The sequence below is a fragment of the Tachypleus tridentatus genome, chromosome 1, assembly GCF_004210375.1.
Source record: "Tachypleus tridentatus isolate NWPU-2018 chromosome 1, ASM421037v1, whole genome shotgun sequence".
Classification (NCBI taxonomy): domain Eukaryota; kingdom Metazoa; phylum Arthropoda; class Merostomata; order Xiphosura; family Limulidae; genus Tachypleus; species Tachypleus tridentatus.
The window spans coordinates 153,922,724-153,950,316 of record NC_134825.1 but is presented as its reverse complement, the minus strand read 5'-3'; the positions used below and the strand labels follow the sequence as shown (position 1 = coordinate 153,950,316).

General features: G+C 33.7%; 1 protein-coding gene across 3 annotated transcripts in view; it reads right to left on the bottom strand.

Annotated features, from left to right (window-relative positions):
• LOC143227818 (uncharacterized) overlaps positions 1 to 26,549 on the bottom strand; it is a 43,203-nt gene extending 16,654 nt beyond the window's left edge. For all 3 annotated transcript variants that reach the window (XM_076459081.1, XM_076459084.1, XM_076459088.1), the window contains exons 1-9: positions 26,454 to 26,549; positions 19,824 to 20,027; positions 11,557 to 11,781; positions 8,897 to 9,154; positions 8,030 to 8,389; positions 4,782 to 5,189; positions 3,946 to 4,341; positions 2,959 to 3,168; positions 2,460 to 2,705 (exon numbers count right to left, since the gene is read on the bottom strand). In XM_076459081.1, coding sequence (XP_076315196.1) covers positions 2,460 to 2,705; positions 2,959 to 3,168; positions 3,946 to 4,341; positions 4,782 to 5,189; positions 8,030 to 8,389; positions 8,897 to 9,154; positions 11,557 to 11,781; positions 19,824 to 20,027; positions 26,454 to 26,511 — 2,365 coding nt within the window. In that variant the 5' untranslated portion in view covers positions 26,512 to 26,549. The remainder of the gene's footprint in view (positions 1 to 2,459; positions 2,706 to 2,958; positions 3,169 to 3,945; positions 4,342 to 4,781; positions 5,190 to 8,029; positions 8,390 to 8,896; positions 9,155 to 11,556; positions 11,782 to 19,823; positions 20,028 to 26,453) is intronic.
• Positions 26,550 to 27,593: the final 1,044 nt, after the last annotated feature.

Below are 27,593 nucleotides of genomic sequence, written 5' to 3'. Positions count from 1 at the left end.
TTCCATACACCTGACTAACTACTATGGTTTAAATTCCACTTACTGAGTAATTATAATAAACAAATTATTAGAAGGAGAGTGACATAGTATTTTGTAAAATCACCCAAACTATTAACATTGATGCCTTTTTACCAATACTATTAGTAACAGTATTCATTCACTTAGCTTTACTCGTACAACAAATCACTGTGCTTAAACTAGGCTAAGTAATATGATCCACTTAACTGTATATGGATCCTATTAAATGAATCATATTTGTCGGTATTCTAACAAACAGAATGTTTAGGTTGTGAGAAACATCCGTATTCACGTCTATACATCACATAAAACTTCTTGTACATTTTCAACAACTCACATGTAATACAAACTTCACATGTCGTTAGGGCTGTCCTGAAGATAGTGGTACAAAACAAATTTCTCATTAAATATATCTTTCATTCGTATAGAACATGTACCTATGAGAAACTTAGGAAAGTTGCTGATGCAAGTGAAATGATGTGAAGTTAAAGGTTTTCATATGTATTGAACTCAACGAGTATCGTAGCTTCGTTTTACAACCATAAAGAGAAAAATAAATGTACAGTAGACTTAGGATATGATACAACATACAATGTACGAAAGCTATACATGTCAGGTAAAGATTAAACATCATGACCAGATGTCAATAAACAATTTTATGCACAAGTGACAAAACCTAATAAAAACTGTTCTAGTAACGTGTTAAACATGAAAGGTTCACTCTTCATATCACCTCAAAAGCAATGACACAAGCAGATGTTACCAGTTCGTAGTATGAATAAGAACAGCAAATCAAACTTCCTGCTACTGAAGTGGCTTCCACTGTGACTGTAGTAAATAACAGAGAAGTTCATAATCCACAAAAGAAATTACTGCAAAAACTAAATCTTCAGAGAGTCTTGGTTCATCGACATATTATTAACTTCGAGATGAAAAACTGCTCAAGAAACTCAGGGTCAGCGTTTTGCAATTATATATCATGTTACTATTATAATGTAAACTCGTTTCATTATAGAATTAAAATAATGAGTTTACTTTGGGTGCACATGTTCGTGAAAAAATGTTTTACACTAACACGTTTCTAACACGATATCTTATATCAGTGCAAGTTGTACTTTATACATCAAATTCTTTATGCATCTACTACAGTCATGAGTCAGACGTCAAGATTTTCGAGAGAGCAGTTTAGTATTATTATGTTGTTATTATGTTAATATGTTGTTATTATGTTATTATGTTAATATGTTGTTATTATGTTATTATGTTAATATGTTGTTATTGTTACCAATGTAAAAAGATACAAAACTTTATTCATTGAATTTTGAGATAGAAAACTCCAGAAAGATTAATAAAGTTACAAGTATTTCACTTCTTACAGTCAACATTGCTATTGGTCTACTTTAAGTGTTATTTGAAATTTTATCTTTGTTGTTGTTCTACAAAATAATGCCCGATGCTTAGCTTCGGTGTCCTATATCACCTACAGAATTACGAGTAGAAACCATTTTGGACACATACATAGTTAGATACATATATACACGTTACGTCTATTTTGTTAAATACACTGGGAAAGTGTAGGTTTGTTTTTGAATTTCGCGCAAAGCTTCAAGAGGGCTATCTACGCTAGCCGTCCCTAATTTTGCAGTGTAAGACTAGAGAGAAGGCAGCTAGTCATCATCACCCACCGCCAACTCTTGGGCTACTCTTTTACCAACGAATAGTGGGATTGACAGTCACATAATAACGCTCACATGGCTAAAAAGGCGAGCATGTTTGGTGTGACAGGAATTTGAACCCGAGTACCCTCAGATTACGAGTCGAGTGCCTTAACTACCTGGCCATGCCGCGCCCCCAGTGTATGAAGTATTTCATAATCTTTGTACGTGCAACATTTTCAATCGAAATGATTGAATCAACCAGAATAACCATAGTAAAAATCATTCACTCTTTTATTTAAAACATTTTTCAGCTAATGCATAGAAGGTATTGTTACTGTACAATAATACTTTACAACTTCACTTAATAACAGTAAAAAAATCATTATACATATATACCAGAACGAAAGTTATATGAATTCATGACAAATGAAAGGTTATCTTAGGACATGAAAAGTTGCTTCCCATTTATATATACTTGTAAAGTAAACGCAAAAAAACTGTAATAAAACGAAATGTAAATCGCAATATTGAATATATCTCCTCATGCATCCAACAAACATTCATGCCAAATCTGGTGATGGTCTATCAACAAGGGACAAAATAGTGGTTAAAAACGAAAGACGTAAAACTGAAAATTTGTATGTACTGATGCATGTACCCAATGAACCTTTGTACCAATTTTGGTAAAGATCCGTCAACATGAACACACAACTGCAGTTCTGTTATATTTATATAGATATGCTCTTAAATTACTTTAAGGCTAAATTATATTGAGTAACTTACCACAGCCAGCTTCACCAGGTTTATCGCACGTTTGAAGAAAAGCGTTGAAGTGAAGACCAGATGGACACTCTTTGCGAAAAGACAAACCGGTATAACAGAAGTAAAACCTTTTACAGTCTTTAGGGTCAGGAAATAGACCACATTGTTCAGGACACCTGAAACAGATGGGTTCTGGTGGAAGCGTCGGTGGTACAGTCGAAATGACTCTTGAAACTGTTGTTGTTTCTTGGACTGTAGTTGTAGTATCTGTTCGGAACAATAACAGATCAGTTCACCATCTCAGTAAAATATCGACCTGAAAATTAAAGGAGAAACCAAGCACCAATTCCTTCTGTAATTATACGTTATACTCTGTACAGCAAATTATTTATCTGTCTAATACAGCTATGTGTTAGCTGTCAAACTGTCAAGCAAGCTTGTAACCCTAATATATCATAATTATTAGAGCAAACACACTGAGACTTGGCATAGAAATCTCCACAGCAATCAATAAACTTACAAACGTTTGGCTTCTCACAGTCAACATTGTCCTCATAGTCACAGTTCTCCGTCTTTGGGTTGAACAAGAGACCAGGGGAACAGCGGTCTTTGTAAGATTTTCCGTTTTCACACCGGGTGAAGGCTGAACAGTCCTTATCGTCAGGGATAAAACAACATTCACACAGGTCACATGTTCCGTCAGGTTTAGAAGGTTTTGTTGGTACAATTCCTGAAAATAAAGATTTATTACACCACACACGTCCCTGTATAAAAGATGTAAAAATGTTTTCGTCAACTATTTTGTGTGATTATTTTGTGAATTGATGTAATAAAGACAAGTATGGATGGCTTCCCATAAGGTGCATGACTTATTTCATATAACTTTAACCAAATATTAACATAGTACTGACTTGATTTATTGATGGAACTGGATAATCCAACATGTTAATAGTGCCTTTTTCTTGCTCTGTTTTAAAACTAGACTTGTTTCTAACAATAGAATAGAAATCACGAAGTTTTGCTGTTAATTACTTAATTATATACAATAATGACGTATTTATATAGTATAATATATATAACGTATGATGTTCTGATTGCTACTGATACAAAACATTGTATTATGAGTTTACAATAAAATATTTAACTGATTTGAGGAGACACGTGTGCCAGAATTAGTTGGACCATTACGTATTTCTCATTATGTTCTACTGAATTACAAAGTTTAAAAGTATAGACAGGTAAAATACATTATACCAATTCAACTTACCCACCTCTAATTATAAACTTTAAATTTCTGGTACTTCTTACCAAAAACTATGCCCAGTAAGTAAAAGTGGATTTTTACATAATAAGTCTAAAATCATTTGATAATGTTATGTGACCTTCTTGTTTTGTTAGTATAGTTTTTATTATTACCGTAAATCAACTACAGTTCATATGTTACTAAATCATGAAACGTTAAAGAACAGTACATTATTCTTATTAAACAAATGTTTAAGAGACTTACCATCACATCCGTCTTTGTTCGGCCAATCACAGACCTTTATTGACGGGTTAAAGTGTAGTTTATCAAGACAGTTCCTCACGTGTGGTATCCAATGATAGCACTGAATGAATTTCTCACAGTCATTGGGGTAAGGAAAAAGACCAAACTCTGAAGTACAGTTGTAATTCGGATCTTTCGGCTTATCTTCACAGATGACATTTTCTGGTAGATCACAGTTTTCCACATCTTTGTTAAAGACTAAACTACCAGGACATTTACCACGGTAGGCGACTCCACCTTCACATCGGATGTAGGCTGCACAGTTTCCTTTCACAGGTAAAAAGCAACAGTCACAGTCGCAGGTCACTTTGTCATCAGGTATTTCTGGTTCTGGTTCAGGTTCTGTGGTGTTGCTTCCTATGATTACGTCGAGCACATGCATAAATTTTAGAAATCTGCTGTGTAGATATTAAAACATAAAATAATTGTGTAAAATCAATCATTCTTCTAGCAGGAATTTATCCACACATCTCTGTAGCGATTAACGAATAAAGTACTTTAATACTGCACATTATGTAGTGAAATCTAAATGATAGAATTCTAATAACCAAAAGGAAAAATTGAAAAATATAGGGTGCAAGCAGTCACACAGAGGTACATGTGAATAAAAATAAAAGAGTTTAGTTATTGTTAATTACATGTGCGAAATAGCATAATAAATACTGGTAGCGCATTTTATCTGAAATTGTGAACATTTTAGTTTCCAACATTTTAAGAGAAATCAAAAAAATCTTTGAACATGACTAGATGTTGTTATTTTTTCTTCTCTAATGAACTAGTGTTTTATATCAACTTACCACAGCCTGTATTCCAGGGCCAATCACAGACTCTGTATCTAGGGTTAAAGTGAAGAATACTTGGACATTCCTTGATGTCAGGGATAGTGTTGGAGCAATGGATGAAGAGGTTGCATTTAGTTGGGTAAGGAAAGAACCCGGATGGTTTCTTGCAATGGTTACCAGGTGGCACTGTTGGCTTGTCATCACAGTCCCTATCACATGTTCGGTCACAGTTTACATTCTTTGCATAATCACAGTTCTCACTCTTAGGGTTGAAAAGAAGTCCATCGGAACATTTTTCTTCAATGGCATGACCATTGATACAAAGTGTAAACTTGCTGCAGTCGTTAGGGTCAGCAATAGCACAACAATAACACGGACATTCTTTCTTGGCTGGGTACACAATGAGTGGCTTTATGACTTTCTCTAGTAAAGTAAACGGAAAAATTCAATCTTATAACATAAAACCTCTATTTTAACAAATAGAAATTTGTTCATGTGGTGATTAACCGGAGAAAAGACGAATCCAGTTTGTTTATAAAAAGTATTTTTATAACAAAAATGTAGGGTTCACTTGACAAAAGAGGTAAAACTAAAAATTAATACATTAGTTAGGAAATACGATGGACTCACGTGAGAACACATTGCACATTATTCTATTCTATGATTCAGTCACGAGTATTTTCGCTCATATTTTACAATTCCCGCCACATTTTGTATTTGTATCATCATTTCTGATTTTACTTTTTTTTCTGTAGCTGTAAGTGTACTACCCTCATAATTATATTTCCAAGGTACTAGTAGTGTCCATTCTAAGAATATTTACATATGGTTTGTACTAGTAGTGTCCATTCTTAGAATGTTTACATATGGTTTGTACTAGTAGTGTCCATTCTTAGAATGTTTACAAATGGTTTGTACTGGTAGTGTCCATTCTTAGAATGTATACATATGGTTTGTACTAGTAGTGTCCATTCCTAGAATGTTTACATATGGTTTGTACTAGTAGTGTCCATTCTTAGAATGTTTACATATGGTTTGTACTAGTAGTGTCCATTCTTAGAATGTTTACATGTGGTTTGTACTAGTAGTGTCCATTCTAAGAATGTTTACATATGGTTTGTACTAGTAGTGTCCATTCTAAGAATGTTTACATATGGTTTGTACTAGTAGTGTCCATTCTTAGAATGTATACATATGATTTGTACTAGTAGTGTCCATTCTAAGAATGTTTACATATGATTTGTACTAGTAGTGTCCATTCTTAAAATGTATACATATGATTTGTACTAGTAGTGTCCATTCTAAGAATGTTTACATGTGGTTTGTACTAGTAGTGTCCATTCTAAGAATGTTTACATGTGGTTTGTACTAGTAGTGTCCATTCTAAGAATGTTTACATATGGTTTGTACTAGTAATATCCATTCTTAGAATGTTTACATATGGTTTGTACTAGTAGTGTCCATTCTTAGAATGTTTACATATGGTTTGTACTAGTAGTGTCCATTCTAAGAATGTTTACATATGGTTTGTACTAGTAGTGTCCATTCTAAGAATGTTTACATATGGTTTGTACTAGTAGTGTCCATTCTAAGAATGTTTACATGTGGTTTGTACTAGTAGTGTCCATTCTAAGAATGTTTACATGTGGTTTGTACTAGTAGTGTCCATTCTTAGAATGTTTACATATGGTTTGTACTAGTAGTGTCCATTCTTAGAATGTATACATATGATTTGTACTAGTAGTGTTCATTCTTAGAATGTATACATATGGTTTGTACTAGTAATGTCCATTCCTAGAATGTTTACATATGATTTGTACTAGTAGTGTTCATTCTTAGAATGTTTACATATGATTTGTACTAGTAGTGTCCATTCTTAGAATGTTTACATATGGTTTGTACTAGTAGTGTCCATTCTTAGAATGTTTACATATGATTTGTACTAGTAGTATCCATTCTTAGAATGTATACATATGGTTTGTACTAGCAGTGTACATTCTAAGCTTCGTTACTCTTAACAGAATTTTCATATTTAAAGTAACTTAATCTCCAGCTGTAAACAGTGCAAATTAAACAATAAACATTAAAACATTTTCGATACTGGTCTAACTCAGTGAAATGTGGTAAATTTGATATCAGATGTAACCAACAATTCTTTATCATCCAGGAAGTTATTTAAGAAACGAGTTGGATAAATTAGTAGCGTTACTTTCACTAGTTCAACAAATATTTTAATAAATATAAATAACTTGTAGTGAAGAAAGGATAACCATGTACTAATACTTGAATTCACTGTTAAATAGTAGTACTGCGGTCTACCGAACAGGATTTCGGCGACTTATTAATTTTCGACTGTAGGAATAATGAAATTATTTTTTCTGTTCCCGCATGTCGGATTAGCTATAACGTAAACTTTAACCGATGCACAAATTAAGGTGTAGGACCCGCTACACTTAACCTTAAAAATAAAGCTGATAGATGACTCCACTTAGAAGCCTCTTTCTAAATCGTGATGACGATAAACCCACTTGAAGTAAAAATGTATTCTCAAGACGACTGGTATGGGTATTAACACTTTATTTTAGTACAGAATGACGTTTTGATCTTCTTAGGTCAAATTGAGGTTTACAAAAAGAGTTTGTTTAAAAACTAGGTACAAACTAAAGTCCATACTATGTCAAAACTACACTGACAAAAACAACACCAACATTATTCATAAAATACAATGCAACAACTGTCACGACTTCTATATTGGAGGAACAAGTAAAAAAATGGAAACCAGATTCAAAGAACATAAAAAGTCACCTTCACAATTTTTGAAACACTGCAAATAAAATAAACATAACTATAAAAAAACACCCAGATATTAAGGAGAGAAGCAAACGCAAAATCAAAGACGCCCTACTGAAACAACAACTCTAACAAAACTTAAACCTATATAAAAGAACATATTTATACCTATACTAATTAATCTAGCATCTAACTACAACGCCCCTTACAATCCCGTACCCGTTTACACTCTCGTCTCTAAGACATGTGTCCGGCAACGGCCAGTTGCAAACTCTCATTGTTAACCTGTATATGACCTAAGAAGGTAGAAAATTTGTTCTATGCTATATTTTAACTACAGTTTTAATACCCATACCAGCCATTTTCAGAATACATTTAAGCCTTTTTCTACTTTTAGTGTTATTGTTAAAAGAGTTAAATAAACCAAATGACTATTGCCTTATGTCAAATCTAGAATTATAAAAGATATTTACCATCGCAGGTGTCAGGCCAGTTGCAACGCATGGTGTTAGGGTTAAACCCAAGACCCTCTGGACACTTCATAATCTTTAACTGCCAGTTTTCACATTTCAGGTATTTCAAACATGAGTCTGGGTGAAGAAAGAAACCGTTAGGTTCTGGACATCTTGGATCTCTGCACTCCACCTTATCAGCGTAGTCACAAGTGTCTGTTTTGGGGTTGAAGGCCAGGCCAGGAGGACAGGTCATTTCATAGATTTTATTATCTTTACAAAACTTGTACTTAGTGCAGTCGTTCGTGTCCCGAATCATCGAACAGTCGTTACTACATGTTTGGTTTGATGCTGGTCTGATCGTTGAAATGACTTCCTTCCCTTTCACAACAGAAAATCAGAACTTTATCCATCAGAGTGTTATAATATTGTTCTCCATGAAATCAAGCATATAAACATCACATGTAAGTCTATTGTATTTGCTATAATGGGCCTTTTTTGTAACACTTGATGTTATTTCAGAAGATCGTTTATTCATTCGTTACCCTACAGCGCTTAGTTTCATCCCTTTAAGGAACAGTATAGTTAAGATGTTTAGTCAATTATTCAGATAATATTTCTTCTGCTATTAGGATCTGCCTTTTTAACTAATCCTCTCTAACTAATTCATTGTCTGGTATCATAGGAAAACCTGAGTTCTCCAGTGAGCTATCTTAATGTGATGGACCCAGTACGTAAATCAACGCCACATGATTTACAATTCACTGTTGTTGTTGTTTTTATTTATATAACTATTATATAACACCTGAATAACTCAAGTTCATGTTATTATTTCTATAAATGAAATAAGTATTCCATTTTATAAATTTCGCGTGTTGAGTAACTTACCACAGCCAGCTTCACCAGGTTTATCGCACGTTTGAAGAAAAGCGTTGAAGTGGAGACCAGATGGACACTCTTTGCGAAAAGACAAACCGGTATAACAGAAGTAAAACCTTTTACAGTCTTTAGGGTCAGGAAATAGACCACATGGTTCGGGACATCTGAAACAGATGGGTTCTGGTGGAAGTGTCGGTACTACTACATTTGGAGTCGTCTTCCGCACTTGACTTGTAGTTGGTTTATATGCCTCTGTAGTTGTTATATCTGTTGGGAAATGTTGTACATAGAACGTTTTAGCGATTCATTAATTGAGGAAATTAACTATCTTAGTTTTTTTAAGCTTTTGTTTATTCCGCAAACTTTCATATCAGGATTAGATTGGGTTGGAAATAAGTACAGATCAGTCATTTTGTAGATCCAATCCCACTACTCGTGACATTTAAAAGACACAATGGAAAAGCATTTTCACAACAGACACAAAAACAGTCCTCTCTAGCATAAACGTTGTGACCTCAACGTTTCTAAGAGTCTACAAAATATGCCAACCCAAGACACTAGAAAATAAGACAGTTGGAAACAACTTTAATGTTTTGAACCAATTGCAATACCCGATCAGATTACTGAAAATTGTCATCAGAAAGGGAGGAAAACGTTCTTAACTGATGATAACAAAACGAAAACAAGAGAAGACTGAAAAAGTTACGTGTGAACTGAGCCTTCGGTAATAATGTCAGTGAAAAATAAAGTAACTTATAAATACCTTAACACTATTAGTAGACTAACTTCCAATCAGTCCACGCTGGATGATGAAAAACAAGGTGTTTACATTGTATCTTACCAATCTTGTAAAAAGCTTACGCAGACATAAAACACACAAGTGGCGTTAAAAATTTCAACGCAAAAAAATACATTTTGGCCATCCGTTGGATTGGAAGAAACAGAATCAAAATAATGTATCTATATAACTAAAAACTACATTAAAAACAAAATTGTTGACAGTTATTTTGTCAAAAGCTCTACAGATTTTAATACCTACGTCTTGTACGTGATCACTTTCCCCAGGAAGAATTCTAATTAAACCGTACAAACCAATATATTCTCATAAAGGCGAGAAACTGGAAATGAAATATGAACGTATTAAAACTATTAAGATATAATTTGTTCATAAAAGAACGTTTTAATCTTTCTTTTAACTCTTAAAAATGATACGATATTTTGTCCATTTGTATCACCAGTATAAGTTTATTTAATCTACATAAGACATGATATAATTTGTTCGTTTTTGGTTTTTGAATTTCGCGCAAAGCTACTCGAGGGCTATCTGCGTTAGCAGTCCTTAATTTAGCAGTGTAATACCAGAGAGAAGACAGCTACTCATCACCACCCACCGCCAACTCTTGGGCTGCACTTTTACCAACGAATAGTGGGATTGACTGTCACATTATAACGCACCCGCAGCTGAAAGGGCAAACATGTTTGGTGTGACCGGGATGATATAATTTTACCGTTGATGAATCAGGCTTAACTAAGCACCGTTAACTGAGAACAAAGCGTAAATACATTTTGTGTGTGATAATTCGATTCACTACTAAATAATGATAGTTGGCGTAGAATTGTTCAAGGTATTCAAACGCAAGTTACTGCTCTGCAATTCACGTTTCATAAAAGAGGACCAAATTAAAAAAAAATTCCTTCACGAACCTGATTTTTACATTTACTTGAATAACCAACATGCACCTTTCTTATTATTTTATGACTACGGATACATAAAAGGCTTGTTATGAACTTGTCTAATGTTAGAGCAACTAATAGAAATGTTTTAAACTAGTCGATGATATCCTTGATACGATAACGTATTTTAAATTCGATGCTTTTCGTGATGTTAAATAATATTTTTTGCCAACATAAATACATCTATTTCTTACGTTTTACAAATTAATTATTAATTAACAGTTACTACATAGAGAATATCTAGAACTTTTGTTTTTATTCTCATCTCTTGAAACTTTTGTTTAAATCCAAATTTAAAAAGTCTAACTTCTTATCGACTGTAATACTTTCAAATAATTAACGATTATAACCATTTATAAATCACTAAGATGAAAGAATGCAATGATATGGATGACTATTGTACAGATAATGCAAACTCTATTTCGAAAATTAAACACTATAATACTATAAAGCATCTAATCGACTTATTACTTTTAATAACTATGTGAAACACGGCGGTACAAAAATATCTTGTCGAGAATTATTATATTACAGGTTGTACAGTAACATTTCTTCTTAGGAAGGTAAGATTCATCACGTTTAATGATCATGTTACACCATGCCCTTACAAATATTTAGTTGACTTACATTTTTAATGAATATTTTAAACATAACATCACAACGCATCTTGTCGGCTTACTATGTTGAATAAGTATGTTAGAAAATAACAATGTAAGTTCGACTTACCATGTAAAACAAGTACGTTCAGATTTAACAGTATAAAGCGTCTAGTCAATTTCTAACCATGTTCATTATAATTAACTCAGTGAACTTACCGCATTCAACGTCTAGTCAATTTCTAACCATGTTCATTATAATTAACTCAGTGAACTTACCGCATTCAACGTCTAGTCAATTTCTAACCATGTTCATTATAATTAACTCAGTGAACTTACCACATTCAACGTATTCCTTGGGACCACATATACCTCTTTCCAGATCAAAGTACATGTCTTTAGAACAGTTTACTAAGTAAGCGATTCCATCCGCGCAGCGAAAGTACTGAGAACACGAAAACCAGGTACTATAAAGACAGAATAATTTATCCGGGCATGTAATCAAACTTGTTTTTTCAAAGGCCTCTACTCTCCATGGAAAAGCAGCGAAACCCTTTGGTTTTCCTGAAATACGACAAAAATTATGTTACGCACTTATTTCTTAAATAAATTATATTTGATATTACGAGCAACTTCTCAAGATTCGTAACTACGAAAATAACGAAACTCAAACATTCCCAAACTGTATTTATTTATTTTGTCTGTACTTTGGTCAAATTTATTTCATTAAAAAACATTAAGTTAAACGTCTACATTTTACTGTCACTGGAAGAAAAACGTAATCTATGGTGTTGCTTGAAATTATTATAAAAATTTCGTAGGTGACAGAAACTAAAATATCTGTTTTCAGTGGTTAAACAATATATTTTTTATTGCAGTGCTTGAACTCTACAATATAACATTTTTTTTCCTACGTGAGAAGAGATTTTTCGTTTGTTGGCTACATTTTTAGATAAAATAAAGAAAAGTGTTTTTAGCATAACAAAGTGATTAAAACGTGTGTGCTCGTAATATTGTGATAATTATATGATTTAATAATATTTCATTGTATGTATCAGTTAGAAAATATGCACTTAGAAATATGTGAATAACTTATTCTTTATCATCTATCTTCTTACGATTCGTTACTTAAAACATTTGCAAAAGATATATTCATTGTAAAGACTTCTTTTAGTATTTGATTATATTTTTTGACTCGATAAAAGACCAGAATACAGTCTGTGTTTTCTCAGTAACCGTTTAAATCGTGTTCTTTCCTTAACCTAAACAGTACAATTTATAAAATAGATGGGATCACTTTAATCACTTGGAACATTGCTTTGTAATTAACTTTCACCTAATAAGAATATTTGGCATCAACGTAAACAGCCCAACGCTCAACGTAACACTAATATTTTATGAATGTTATGTTGATACAAAAGTAATCTTATAATAATGCAAGTCTCTACAAATAAGCCTGATGTCGAGAAGTGCTGTCAGAATCTACAAACTGACTTAAGCTCGAAGTTCTTTATTCGATATTCATGAAACAAGCTGCGCGAAATCTAATTGTAAGATAATTTTTCATTATATAAATTTGTAAAATTCTTGTCAAATCTTATTTAATGTGCTGTGAATAATTAATGTGTATTCGCTATAGAAAATGTGTACGTATGTTAGAATGTGTGCGTGTTTTTTTCTAACAGCAAAGCCATATCGAACTATCTGCTGAGTCCACCGAGAGGGAATCAAATCCCTGATATTAGCGTTGTAAATCCATAGACTTACTGCGGTACGGTCGGGGTACATGTCAGAAGGGGGAGTGTAACTATAAGTATGAAACAAAGATCAGCCACCAGGGGTTTCCCTATAGACAAGCTGAAAGAGCCAGAATTATTTCTTATTAAAAAAGCTCAACAGAAACAGCTTACTTCAAATTAACAGCTGAGAAACATGGAACCTGAAAGAGATAGAAATCCAACAGCGTTGTTAATTTCTTGAATTCTCAAAAGGTATAACGCGTTTCAGACCTATCCGCCACCAGTTTAACTTCTGAATTAAATAACTGAAGATTGTAAATATTTCACTTGTTTGTTGTTATTAAAGTTCAGAGCAGACTGGATGTGAATGGTTAATTTTGCCAGTAGAGGGCTCAGTATCATGAACGTCGGCTTAACTATCAACCAAAACACTTAATACTGTATAACTAACCCAAAACACTTAATATTGTATAACTAACTATTGCTTTTGCACCCGATTTCTGATTACTATTTTTATAGTTTGTACTCTTCACAACTCAGGCAAGTAATTATGCTTTACTTACTTCTAAATACCCATGTTTATGTGCTGAACTTCGTGCAATAAAATAATAGATGTAACTGAACTAATTGCAGAGCCAAGAAGTTTTTCCAAAATACGGTACATACGGTACATAGACAGCTTGGACACTGACGTCGGATTACAATAAATATTTTCGTCCATGTTTTCGTACACGTAAAGCTTGGCAACTCATTATAAAAGTAAATTTGTGTTTGTATTGTTAAGTACATAATGGGTTATCTGCGATGTGCCAACCACGAATATTGAAACAAAATATTTAAAAGTTTACGTTTAGTTTTTTCTTAGTTTCGCACAAAGCTACTCGAGGGCTATCTGCGCTAGCTGTCCCTAATTTAGCCATGTAATACTAGAGGAAGGGACGTTAGTCATCACTACCCACCGCCAAGTTTTGTGCTATTCTTTTACCAACAAATAGTGGGATTGACTGTCAAATTATAACGCCCCACGGCTGAAAGAGTGAGCATGTTTTGTGTGACGGGGATTCGAACCCACGATCCTCAAATTACGAGTCGAATGTCTTAACCACCTGGCCATGCCGGGCCCATGTTTAATTGAAACAGCTTTTTACTTGCGTGTGTATTCTCTTCTAGCAAATCCACATCGGGCTATCTGCTGAGCCCACCGAGGGGAAAACAGCTTTAAAAGCACACATTTTGCTAACCACGATTGTAAAATGTCCTGAGATGAAATTGTTTGAGTTGATACTGGGGGAAGAAAACATTTAAATTTTAATTCGCTACACAGACTAACTTAAATATAATTAAATAATTTAATTGAATGGCTAATTAAAATCCGTAATAGAATTATTAATATCTATTTGATCAGTTCCTCGTTGAAAAAATAAAACTATGGTTATGAACGATTTAAAATATATTATTAAATGGGCAAATAGAAACTGAGCTAAAAATAAACCCAATATTAAACTCTTTATATAGTTATCCCTATTATCAGTCGAAATATTAATGTTTACATTAATGTAGCATGTTATTTTACTCATACATGCCGTTGCTGTTATGTTTGTTTGTTGAAGTTAAAAACAAAGCTACACAATGGGCTATCTATGCTCTGTTCACAACGGGTATCGAAACCAGATTTATAGCGTTTCAAGTCCATAGACATGCCACTGTTCCACTAGGAGGTTAATTGTCATGAAAAACTAGTGCCAGAAACAGAGTACCTAATTGCAGTCTAATAACGTGAACAAAAATCAATCTTTCAGAAAATGTTTACACTCGTTCAGCACTTGGTCATTTTTTTCTCTTATACAGTAAGCGTCATTTAGTATTTTTGTGGAACTATTTCTCTCTTCCCATTCACCGTATGGTGGGCTTGACTCATGTAACACTAACCAGTTTCTCCAGCTGCCATCAGATATCCAACAGTCGCCATGTGTCAAACAAAAAATTAAGCTTACGTGGCCGCCTTAATAACTACTGTAAGTGTTTCTTTGGAAAACAGGAATTGTTCGAATATACTTGCGAACGTACATATGTGTTGTTGTGTGTGTATGTTTCATTCCAATCTGTTCTTATTTGTTTAGAGTTTTCACGCAAAACAACACGTAAAAACATCTGCGTATAGTTGTTCTTAAATTTAAACTGACAAATTATAATAAAACTACCTGGTCAACAGCATCTACCTCCGACCCTTAAGCATTTATTTTCGGACCTAATAATAGAATTTCACTTTCGCTCCTTTAAAGCACACACGGTTCTCCTCGGTGGACTCAACAGATAACCCGATGTGACTTTGCTATAAGAAAACACACACACGCGGTCATAATGAGTAAAGCATGCTTCAACAGAGCCACACGTAGCCCTTATTTATATCTAGCACGAATCTCAGAAAAACAACATTGCTGACTAAAGAAGAATATGATAAATAAGTTTTTGTCTATCTCAGAACGGCTGGTATTGGTATTAACACTTCTATTTATAAGCAGAGAGCAACGTTTCGACCTTCCTAGGTCATATTCAGGTTAACAAAGAGAGTTTGCAACTGACCGTTGCCGGAAACATCTCTCAGGGACGAGAGTATAAACGGGTACGGGATTGTTGGGACGTTGCAATTGGATGTTAGGTTATTAACTAGTATAAGTATAAAGGTGTTCCTTTATATTGGTTTAATATTGGTTTTAGTTCTTGTATAAGTAGGGCTTCTTTGATTTTGCGTTTGTTTATATTTGTTTCCCGACTTAGTATCTGGCAGTTTTCTATGGTTATGTGTCTATTTGATTTGTAGTGTTCAGAAACGCGTCAAGGTGTGTTTTTTTTTTTTGTGTTCTTCTTCTTTGAATCTAGTGTCCATTTTTTTTCTGTTTGTTTCTCCAATATAGATGTCGTGGTAGTTGTTGCATTGTATTTTATAAATTATATTGGTGTTGTGTTTGTCAGTGTAGTTTTTTACATAGTGTGGACTTTAATTTTGTACTTGGTTTTTGAATAACTTTGGTGTTTACTGGAATTTTGTGTTTTGTTACAAATTTTTTCCAAGTGTTGGTTATCTTTTCGCTGATGTCGGGAATATATGGTATAATGTTTTATAGTTTGTTATATCTAGGGATTAATTGTCGTTTGTTTGTTGTTGGTCTAGATGTGTGCGTATAATTTTTTTTCCACGGATTTTTGAGGAAATTTGTTGATGTTGGCGAAGTGTTGTTTTATTTTGTTGATTTCATCGTTAATTTTATCGGGTGAACAAAGTTTTGTGGCTGTGTTTATTTAGTTTCTTAATATGTTGAGTTTGTGTTTTGTTTCATGTGCTGAGTCCAGTATGTGTGATTTTTCTGTGGATTTATGTTTTGAATTGTGTGTCAGTTTTAGTGATATTGAGGTTAAGAAATGTTGGGGTGTATCGAGTTAACGTAATTGAAAAAACTAACTGTATGTTCTGTAGATGTTAATCCAGCAATTGTATCATCAACATACCTGTACCAGTATAGTGGTTGGTGTAAGGCTGAATTGATCGATTGAGATTCAATCTGTGTCATAAAAATGTTAGCTGGAACTGGTGATACGGGATTCCCCATACTTAAGCCATTTATTTGTAGGTAGGTTTGGTTATTAAACATAAGTTAGTTTTGGTTGTTATGAATTCTAGAAGGGTTGCTAAGTGGTTGCTGGGCATGTGTATCAATGGATTGGGGTCTTGGATATAAAGTTCTAAAGTTACCTAGCAGGCTTCAGTTGTTGGGGCTTCTTTAAAGAGGGAGATTACATCAAAACTGGCCATTAAGGGTTTTTGGTTTAGTTGATTAAGAATATATTTAAAGCTGAAAGAGTATTGGAAAAAGGAGCCAGCTGATGTTACATATTCAGAAAATGCCCACGCTGTATATTTACCGAGGTTGTAGTTAAATGATTCATAGGTCGACATTACGGGTCGTAGTGAACAATTGGGTTTGTGAAGGTTGGGGTTGCCGTATAATTGTAGCGCGCGTAAGTCGGTCTTTCGTATGTAAAATAAATGTTTCTGAGATTGTGCTTTTTTTTTTCATTCGTAGTAGTATTTTGTTTAATTGGTTTTCATGTGTTTTTGTTGGATTTGTGTTTATTAGTTTAAATTTGTTTGTATCTGATAAGATATTGTTCGTTTTTTGAATGTATTCATTTGTGTTCAGTGTAACTGTAGCATTGCCTTTACCTGCTTTTGGAATTTTTAGGTTGCTGTCTTGTTTTAAGTTGTTTATAGAATTAATATCTTTTTGTGTGAGGTTGGTTTTTAGTTTTCATTTTTATGAAATTATGTTCATAATTTTGTGTGAAAATTCTTTGAAAAGGTTGTTTATGTTAAATACGATTTTGAAGTGTTTCGGGAAAATAGATGTTTTCAATTCTACCTGGAAAGATAAATTGTTGGTTGTCGGCGGAACTGTTGTCGAAGTTGTCTTCTTTCTGGTGGTTGTTTTCCGTTGTTTTGTTGGTGTTTTCAGTTTGTGTAGAGTGGATCACAAGTTTTCTGGCTAGGACTTCCAGGCAGGCTTTCATTTCGATGGATGGAATATTTCTAGGTGTTACTGCGAAGTCGAGTCCTTTGTTGAGTAGATGTATTTATTCACTGCTTAATTTTCGGTTGGATCTGTTAGTTACGAGGTTTGTTGGTGGTTCGTCGTGTTGGCGGCCATTTTTGTTGTTGGCACCTTAATTTATCTAGTTTCTTGTTGTGGCGGGCCTTCTTTTCCTTGTCGTTCTTACCTATATTAATTAATAACCTAACATCCAACTGCTACGCCCCCTACAACCCCATATTCGTTTATACTCTCGTCCATAATACATGTGTCCGGCAACACACAATTGCAAACTCTCTTTGTTAATCTGAAGATGACCTACGAAGGTCGAAACGTTGTTCTCTCCTTATCAATAAAAGTGTTAATACCAATACCAGCCGTTCTGAGATACATTTTTATTTCAAGTGGGTTTCTCGCCATTAGGAAATACGTTTGTTTGTTTTTAGAGTAGAGTCACATTGGGCTACCTGCTGTGTTCACCGCGGGAAATCAAGCACTGAATTTTAGTGGTGTAAGTCCATATACTTGCGCTGTCCCACCGATTAGAAGCTAACTTATGAATATTAACTTTTCAAACATAGCTTAGTTAAACAAGATATGTTTAAAACTCAGTCACATGAAGTCACACATTTACATGTTTCTGTAGTTTCAAAATGTTAATCCATATCTAGAAACCCCTAAACTAATTTTGTACGCGATAAACTAAACGTGAATTAAAGTTCAAAAAAGGATTTCAAAAGTGATCCTCAATTATAACACACACAAAAAAGGTCCATTTCATTTTCACCGTTAAGAACAAAAACAGTAAAAGCTGTTTGGAATAGCTAGGGTTTCTTATAAGTTCTACTGATTTTTAATTGAGGTGATTGTGTATAAGGATTATATGTTTCAGGTGATTGTGTATAAGGATTATATGTTTCAGGTGATTGTGTATGAGGATTATATGTTTCAGGTGATTGTGTATAAGGATTATATGTTTCAGGTGATTATTTACAACTGTTTATGGTTCGATAACTCCGGTGATTATTTGTATATTTGGTTCACAGCTCCACTAATTGTTCATAAACACACTTGTTCCATAATTCAAATGCCCCTCGCTAGTACAGCGATAAGTCTACGGATTTACAACGCTAAAATCAGGGGTTCGGTGGGCTCAGCAGATAGCCCGTTGTGGCTTTGCTAAAAGAAAAACACACACAAAAAACACACCATAATTCAAATGAACGTTCACGAACATTCTTGTTCATAGTTCAAGTAACTGCTTATAAGCGCTTTTCTTCCATACTTTATGTGAGTGGTTGTTTATAAGCAATCTTGTTGAATGGTTCATCTGATTATTTATAACTGTTTCTTTCGATAGGTCAATTCATTATTTATATTTGATTATGATGTTATGTTTTACTATGTGATAAACATGTCTCTTTACTCGTTTACTTGTTATTAATGTTGGTAATTTAATTTGTTTGTTGTTCTTTTCTGTTTTTTCCTAAGTGTTACCTTGTTGAGTGGTATAATATTTTTTATTATTATTTGTTGTTCGTAATTTCACTTTCTTAACTTGGTTCAATAAATTTCATTCAAAACAGATTAAACTTTACGGCGCTCACCCGTTTCCTATAAAATCTAATCCTTCATACACTTAAAGTTCACATTATTTTATATCAATTTCTTATATGCGAAATATGTTATAGTCGTTTCACAAATGAATTAACTAGTTCACATATGGATTATCCAAATTAAATATGACTTGCCTAAAAGGGGTGCCATCTATTGAACAAACAAAACACTAAATTAATATATATTTCATTATTTTCATCATCGACTAAATTTTTAATATCAATGACTGACAAAATGTATTCGCGAACATTTCGCATGTAAAGAAGTTTTAACTCAATAAATACTTCAGTTTAAAGTACTTATTTGATAATTGCTTCTATGATGGTTTCTTATTATACGTTGACAAATAAACAATACGATTAGTAATTCGATTATTTACTTTTGTACTTCTGAATTTGTATTATTTGAATCATATTAAAATGCTTTGTATTATGACCAGTTTTCTAAGACCATGGTAACTCCATAATTATCGAACTTGCTATGTAATGTGCAATGTGTCTCTAAGAAATTATATGAAGATGAAGGAAGAAAGATTTTATATATTATATATCCCAGCTAAGTTACAAACTCAGAAAGTTAAAGATTGTGAATTTCGCTCCTAATATAAGAGATATTTCTTTCTTAGTTTGATTAAGTATTTTCTTAGTTACAATAGTACCCTCACCTTTTTCGCATTTTGTCGACTTTGGCCAATCACAGTTTGTAATAAGTGAATTGTAGACAGTTTTTGGGTAGCACGTTTCTTCAGTCACTTGCCAGTTTTTGCATTTATAAAACGTTGAACAGTTTTCTGGTCTTGAATAGTAGCCTGCTTTTTCTGGACATATAAAAGCGACCACTTCATTGTTGATAGCGCCACCTAGTATGCCTGGAAGATTAGTAAATTATATGAGTAGAAAATATATATATAATAAAATATCAAAAACCTTTAGAATGCCACAAACCTGCATAATAAAACTTCCCAGATTTTTACCGAGACCTAAAATAAATCTGTATTAAAAAATAATGAACAACGCATTTTAATTACTTTTTTAACATCCTATGGTAGGATTTTAAATATTGGCAGTTACGAGTATGTTAAAATTACAAGAGAAGTTAACAAATGGAACTTTATAATAATGTTCTTTATCTTTGATAACAAACCAATATTTTTCTGTTTCAGAAGGATCATTATGCTGAGATATATAATGCATTTATTCTGGAAATTAAAGTTTCATTTGATATTTAACCATTTCTACTTAACGTTCTTAATGTGAAAATGTAGTGTGACTGCTTCTTTTCTCCAAATAAAATGCGATTCATACGTAGACTTGACGAAAACAAATGATTTTGTTTATTAATGAGAGTGTAAGAGGTAACGTGTCTGATTCGTTAAATTAAACAAACCACAACATGCTTTTGGTGATGGAAAAGAAAAAAAAAGATTTACAGGGTGGAATATATGTACATTAGTTCCCTTAAATGATTTTTAAAGAAATAAAAGATATAAATGTATCGTAGCGCAATCTACTGGGTGTGAAAGGAACTAAGAATAAGAGAGACAAGCGTTTCTTAGCAACAGTTCAAATAAGAGAGACAAGATTTTCTTTGCACTTGCGGAAGAAACGGGAAGAAAAAAATAATCTATAATAATACTAAAAAAAAAGAAGTTATTTTTTTACACTAATATAATTACTTATTTTCACAAAATAAGGAGATTATACATAACTACTGATATATAAAGCTTTTTTGTGCGATCGTTAAGTACAAAGCTACACAAAGGGTTATCTGTGCTCTGCCCACCATGGGTATCAGAACCTGACTTTTAACGCAAACTAACACTGAGCCCATGGGAAATCAAAAACAAGTAGAACTTAATGAAATAGGAGTAGGTGCTTGTTGAATGCAGTGAGAAAGGAAAAGCAACAACACTTTTGCCGTAAAATAATGAGAACAATAGAAACTGATACTATTTAAAGGTAAAGAGAAGAGGAGAAACTGTAACATTTCTGTAAAGCAACAAGAATACGTGAATCTGTTGTTCCCGTAAAGTAATGGGACTAGATGATACTTTTATTTACTTAAACTAACTGAAATATGGGGCTAGATGATACTTTTATTTACTTAAATTAACTGGAATATGGGGCTAGATGGTACTTTTATTTACTTAAACTAACTGAAATATGAGGTTAGATGGTACTTTTATTTACTTAAACTAAGTGAAATATGGGGCTAGATGGTATTTTTATTTACTTAAACTAACTGAAATATGAGGTTAGATGGTACTTTTATTTACTTAAACTAACTGAAATATGAGGTTAGATGGTACTTTTATTTACTTAAACTAACTGAAATATGGGGCTAGATGGTACTTTTATTTACTTAAACTAACTGAAATATGGGGCTAGATGGTACTTTTATTTACTTAAACTAACTGAAATATGAGGTTAGATGGTACTTTTATTTACTTAAACTAACTGAAATATGAGGTTAGATGGTACTTTTATTTACTTAAACTAACTGAAATATGAGTTAGATGGTACTTTTATTTACTTAAACTAACTGAAATATGAGAAACTTCTCTATTCCATACAGATTGTGGATTACAGAGGGTTATTGTTTCTTTAAAACGGTGGATAAAACATAAAGAAATAACGCTTCTATAATAATATTTGAAATAATGAACTACTGCTTTCGTAAAGTCATCAAAAACAACCAACTGCTTTTTTCGTAAAGTAATTAAAAATGGTTTGTTTTTTTTACTTTTGAGCAAAGCTCCACGAAACTAACTGTCATCCCTAATTTAAGAGTGAAAAACTAGAAAAAAGTTCACCCACCGCCAACTCTACCTTTTTACCAACGAATAATGGGTTGACCGTAACATTATATTGCTCCACAGTTGAAAGGACGACACGGAGAGGGTAGGACAAAAATTCGAACCCTCGATCCTCAGACTGAGGGTCCAGTACCCTAACTATCCGGCCATGCCGGACCTTGGAATTAGTAAATCTTCGTAATATGATGAGGGAGAATTGATTTTTTCATTAAGTGGGCGGCCCGGCATGGCCAAGCGTGTTAAGGCGTGCAACTCGTAATCTGAGGGTCGCGGGTTCGCATCCCTATCGCGCCAAACATGCTCGCCCTTTCCGCCGTGGGGGCGTTATAATGTTACGGTCAATCCCACTATTCGTTGGTAAAAGAGTAGCCTAAGAGTTGGCGGTGGGTGGTGATGACTAGCTGCCTTCCCTCTAGTCTTACACTGCTAAATTAGGGACGGCTAGCGCAGATAGCCCTCGAGTAGCATTGTGCGAAATTCAAAAACAAACAAGCAAACAACCATTAAGTGGGCCTAGCATGGCCAGGTGGTTAAAGCACTCGACTCGTAATTCGAGGGTCGCGGACTCAAATCCCGTCACATCAAACATGCTCGTACTTTCAGCCGTGGGGGGAGTTATAAGTAACGGTCAATCCCACTATTCGTTGGTAAAAAGTAGCCCAAGAGTTGGCAGTGATGGCGATGACTATCTGTCTTCCCTCTAGTCTTACACTGCTAAATTAGGGACGGTTAGCGTAGGTAGCCCTCGTGTAGCTTTGCGCGAAATTCAAACCAAACCCATCCATCAAGTGATGGGAATGGAAGTAGTCATTGTTTCATTAGAATATTGGGAACAGGTGATATTACAGTTGTCATAAAGCAGTGAAAATAAATGGAAAAAGAAAGTTGGTTTAATATAATGAAAATACATAGAAATAATTTGACTGTAAAGTAGTGGAACCCTGTTTACGAAAGTAACAAGTGAATAAACGACTGACGTAATGAGAATAACAAGATTTTTGTTTTTCTAATAAATCTTAAAACAAAGATCACCTCTTTCTTAATGTACGTGTGTCTGTGTTTTCATATAGCAAAGCTACATTGGGCTATCTGCTGAGCCCACCGAGGGGAATTAAACCCCTGATTTTAGCGTTGTACATCCCTAGACTTACCAGTGCACTAGCGAGTAGCCCTCTTTCTTAATATTAATAAATTTCGGAATGAATATAATATCTATAAATCATTGTAAATACGTGTTTGTGTGTTTCTTTTATAACAAAGCCACATCGGGCTATCTGCTCACATCACCGAGGGGAATTGAACCCCTGATTTTAGCGTTGTAAAACCGGAGATATACCTCTGTACTAGCGGGGGGCGTATTGTAAATAAAATAAACATCAGAAATATTTATAATTAAAGAAGCAGCTATTTTAATTAATTGTTGAGATTAGACATAAACTATTATTTCTGCATAGTATTAAAAATCAAATAAAAGGTTTTGTTGTTTTCATACAATAAAGAAAAAAAGAAAGAAAGTAACCTTGCTGTAAACTAACAAGAATAAATGACGTCAATATTTCCATAAAGTACTGATAATGGACGTTGTTGTTTTTTATTAAGCACAAAGCTACACAAAACCATGAGTATCAAAACCCGAGTTTTAGCTGAATAAGTCGGTAGACATTCCGCTGTGCCACTGCGGGACTCCGTAGAGTAATGGGTTTTGGTTTGGTTTGTTTTGAATTTCGCGCAAAGCTACAAGAGGGCTATCTGCGCTAGGCGTCCCTAATTTAGCAGTGTAAGACTAGAGGAAAGGCAGCTAGTCATCACCACCCACCGCCAACTCTTGGGCTACTCTTTTACCAACGAATACTGGGATTGACCGTCACTTTATAACGTCCCCAAGGTTGAAAGGGCGAGCATGTTTGGTGTGACGGGGATTCGAGCCCTTGACCCTCAGATTACGAATCGAGTGCCTTAACCACCTGGTCATGCGGAACCAGAGTAATGAGAATAGAAGAAAATGTTGTTGTTTTTTATAGTAATTGACATAAAATAATTGAATCTTCCATGAACTGCTGTAAATATAAAAATCTAATATTGACCAAAAGACGCTTGAAAACCCTGAACTACTGTTTTTGTAAATTAATGAAATTTCAAATAGGTGCTCTATCTGTGAATAAAGGGAACTAATAATTACGTTTTACTGAAGTAATGACAAGAAATGAAACATCTGTTTACACAATGGAAATGAATTTAACTGCTGTTTTCTTATAATAATAACACTATGTAACAAATTTTTTACTTTTTCTTGTTTCTGAGCAGAAAGTGTTATTTCCCAATTACTTATGCCTAAGTAAATGGAAAAGACCGATTTTGCCCTTCAAACTTTGCTTTTGTGACCTGGGAACGTATAACGAAAGCGTGATAGGAAACTATATTTTAGGGCTGATACATGAAAGTGATTTACATTACTGTCGTAAATCTCGAAAAGCTACTTACTTCTAAACATTTTTGTATAACTTTAGTATAAATACATGTAAATCTTGATTCATATGTTGTTTTATTCAGACTTTATGTAAATGAAAATGTGCAAATTTGCCCGTTTTTACATATAAAATAGGTTAATTTCTAAATTTCATTATCCAGGTCACAAAAGCAAAGTTTGAAGGGAATAATGGTCATTTTCAGTACTTTTACAACATAAGCAATTAAGATATAACACATACTATCCAGGAACATAATTTGTGTAACACAGTGTTATAGAAGTAAGTAATGCTTTGTTCTAATGGAGTTTCTATAAAATGTCTGCAATTATTTCCTTCAAAATAATGAGGAAAATGACTTCTCTTTCTTTAATGTTGTTTCTACAAAGTAATGGAAATAAAATAAACTATAGGTTCCGTTATAAAATAAAAAATTGCAATATTTCAGCTTACGTAAAGAACTCTGGAGACTTCTCTCTCCGCAAATTAATGAATATAAAATTAATTATTCATTCTGTAAAAAAATGAAAATAGCATGAACAGCTGTTTCCTTTATATAGCGATAAGTGGAATTAGTATTTTTGTTAAGTAACGGAAGTAGATTACATTACTGGTTCTGTAAATTAATGGAAATATAATGGAAATAAATTAAAATATTATTTATGCAAAGTAATAAAGAAACAAAGAACTGTTGTTTTCTTCAATTAATTAAATGGAATACGAAGACCTACTGTTTCGTTAAAATGCTGCTAGATGACACTACAGTGTCTGTTTGTTTCGGAATTTCGCACAAAACAACTCGAGGGCTATCTGTGCTAGCCGTCCATAATTTAGTAGTGTAAGACAAGAGGGAAGGCAGCTAGTCATCACCACCCACCGCCAACTCTTGGGCTACTCTTTTACTAACGAATAGTTGGATTGACCGTCACATTATAACGCCCTCACGGCTGAAAGGGCGAGCATGTTTGGCGCGACTCGGGCGCGAACCCGCGACCCTCAGATTACAAAGCGCACGCCTTAACGCGCTAGGCCATGCCAGGCCCAAGACAGTGTCTGTAAAGTATTGGAAATACAATGAACTTTCTGAAGAGCAAACTGGAATATGACGAACTGTAGTCTACAGTGCAAAGTAATAGAAACAAAATGAATTATAGTGTCTGTAGAGTAATGGTAACAAAACAAACCCTAGTTTCTGTAGAGTAATGGTAACAAAACGAACCCTAGTTTCTGTAGAGTAATGGTAACAAAACGAACCCTAGTTTCTGTAGAGTAATGGTAACAAAACAAACCCTAGTTTCTGTAGAGTAATGGTAACAAAACGAACCCTAGTTTCTGTAGAGTAATGGTAACAAAACGAACCCTAGTTTCTGTAGAGTAATGGTAACAAAACAAACCCTAGTTTCTGTAGAGTAATGGTAACAAAACAAACCCTAGTTTCTGTAGAGTAATGGTAACAAAACAAACCCTAGTTTCTGTAGAGTAATGGTAACAAAACAAACCCTAGTTTCTGTAGAGTAATGGTAACAAAACAAACCCTAGTTTCTGTAGAGTAATGGTAACAAAACAAACCCTAGTTTCTGTAGAGTAATGGTAACAAAACAAACCCTAGTTTCTGTAGAGTAATGGTAACAAAACAAACCCTAGTTTCTGTAGAGTAATGGTAACAAAACGAACCCTAGTTTCTGTAGAGTAATGGGAATAGAAGAAACTGCGTTACGTCTGCACCAATCAAATAACAATTATCAAATATTTATGGACAGTAAACGGAACGAAATGTTTCAGTACCACGAAGTTTCAAAAAAGTAATAAAACAATAAATATTTAACTAGTTGATGTACTTTATCAGATGTATAACTGTTCGTGTCGCTTCTAGTCAACAGAAACTTACCCAAGACTTTTCATCCAAGAATCACCAGTACTCCAGTCACTAACCAACACCTCATCATATCCGTTTACTCTATCTGTATTAGATATATAACACTGTTCGTTTCGCATGTAGTCAACATATACTTACCCAAGACTTTGCATCCAAGAATCACTAGTACTCCAGTCACTAACCAACACTTCATCATATGCGTTTACTCTCTGTGCAGGTGCACTTGAAATAGTGAGAGAGAATAATAAGAATGATATATATGTATATACATATATATACCTGACTCACGTTTTTTTAAATTATTGGATATATTGTGAATACGCATCAAGTAATTTCATTGGCTGCTTGGTTCAGCTTTGTTATACGATAAAACCAGTGTATTGGGTGGGTACATCCATTGCATTCTTGAAAGGATGTGTATTTAATGTAATTGATAACTACTTCTCAAACTGACAAGGGAGCTGAAAATGATGTTTAATGTTGTTGTTTTTTTCAAAACCTACGTCTTTGTTACGTCAGAACAATAATGATTTAATGATATTTGGATGGGAGCATGCAGAGTGTTGCAATATCTATTAGATTAGCTATGATATTTGGATGGGAGCATGCAGAGTGTTGCAATATCTATCAGATTAGCTATGACATGCCCTAAAAATGGAAGTTCTTAAATGTCAGATGGAAACTACCTGTCACGTCGAATTGCCATCTGTCATACTATAGGCAGATATACATATATAATGTCCTATTCAGCAAATCGGCACGATAAGAATTAGAGAACAACCAAGTTAAGTTAACTTGTCATTTAAACAAATTTGTTATCCATAGTGAAAATACAAACTTAGAAAGTCAGATTCCTACAGCAAAAACAAAAATAGAAACTTCAATTCTTACAATAAAGACAAAATAAAAGGCACTTGTATTTCTATGGTGAAAATACAAAAGCAGAAACTCAGATTACTATGGTAAGGACACAAAAATAGAAAATATTCCTATTGTAAAGACACAAAAGTATGCATTCAGATTCCTACGGTAAAGCACAAGTATAGAAACTCATATTCCTATTGTAAAGGCATAAAAAGTCGGATTCCTACGGTAAGAAAAACACAGAAATAGAAACTTCAATTTATATGGTAAAAACACAGAAATAGAAACTTCAATTCCTATGGTAAAAACACAACGACGGAAACATAAATTCCCTTAAGGGGAAAAAAAAAGCACACTCGCAGAATGAAAACTGTTTATTAAGCTGTAATATGATTTTCACTTTTGAACAACGAT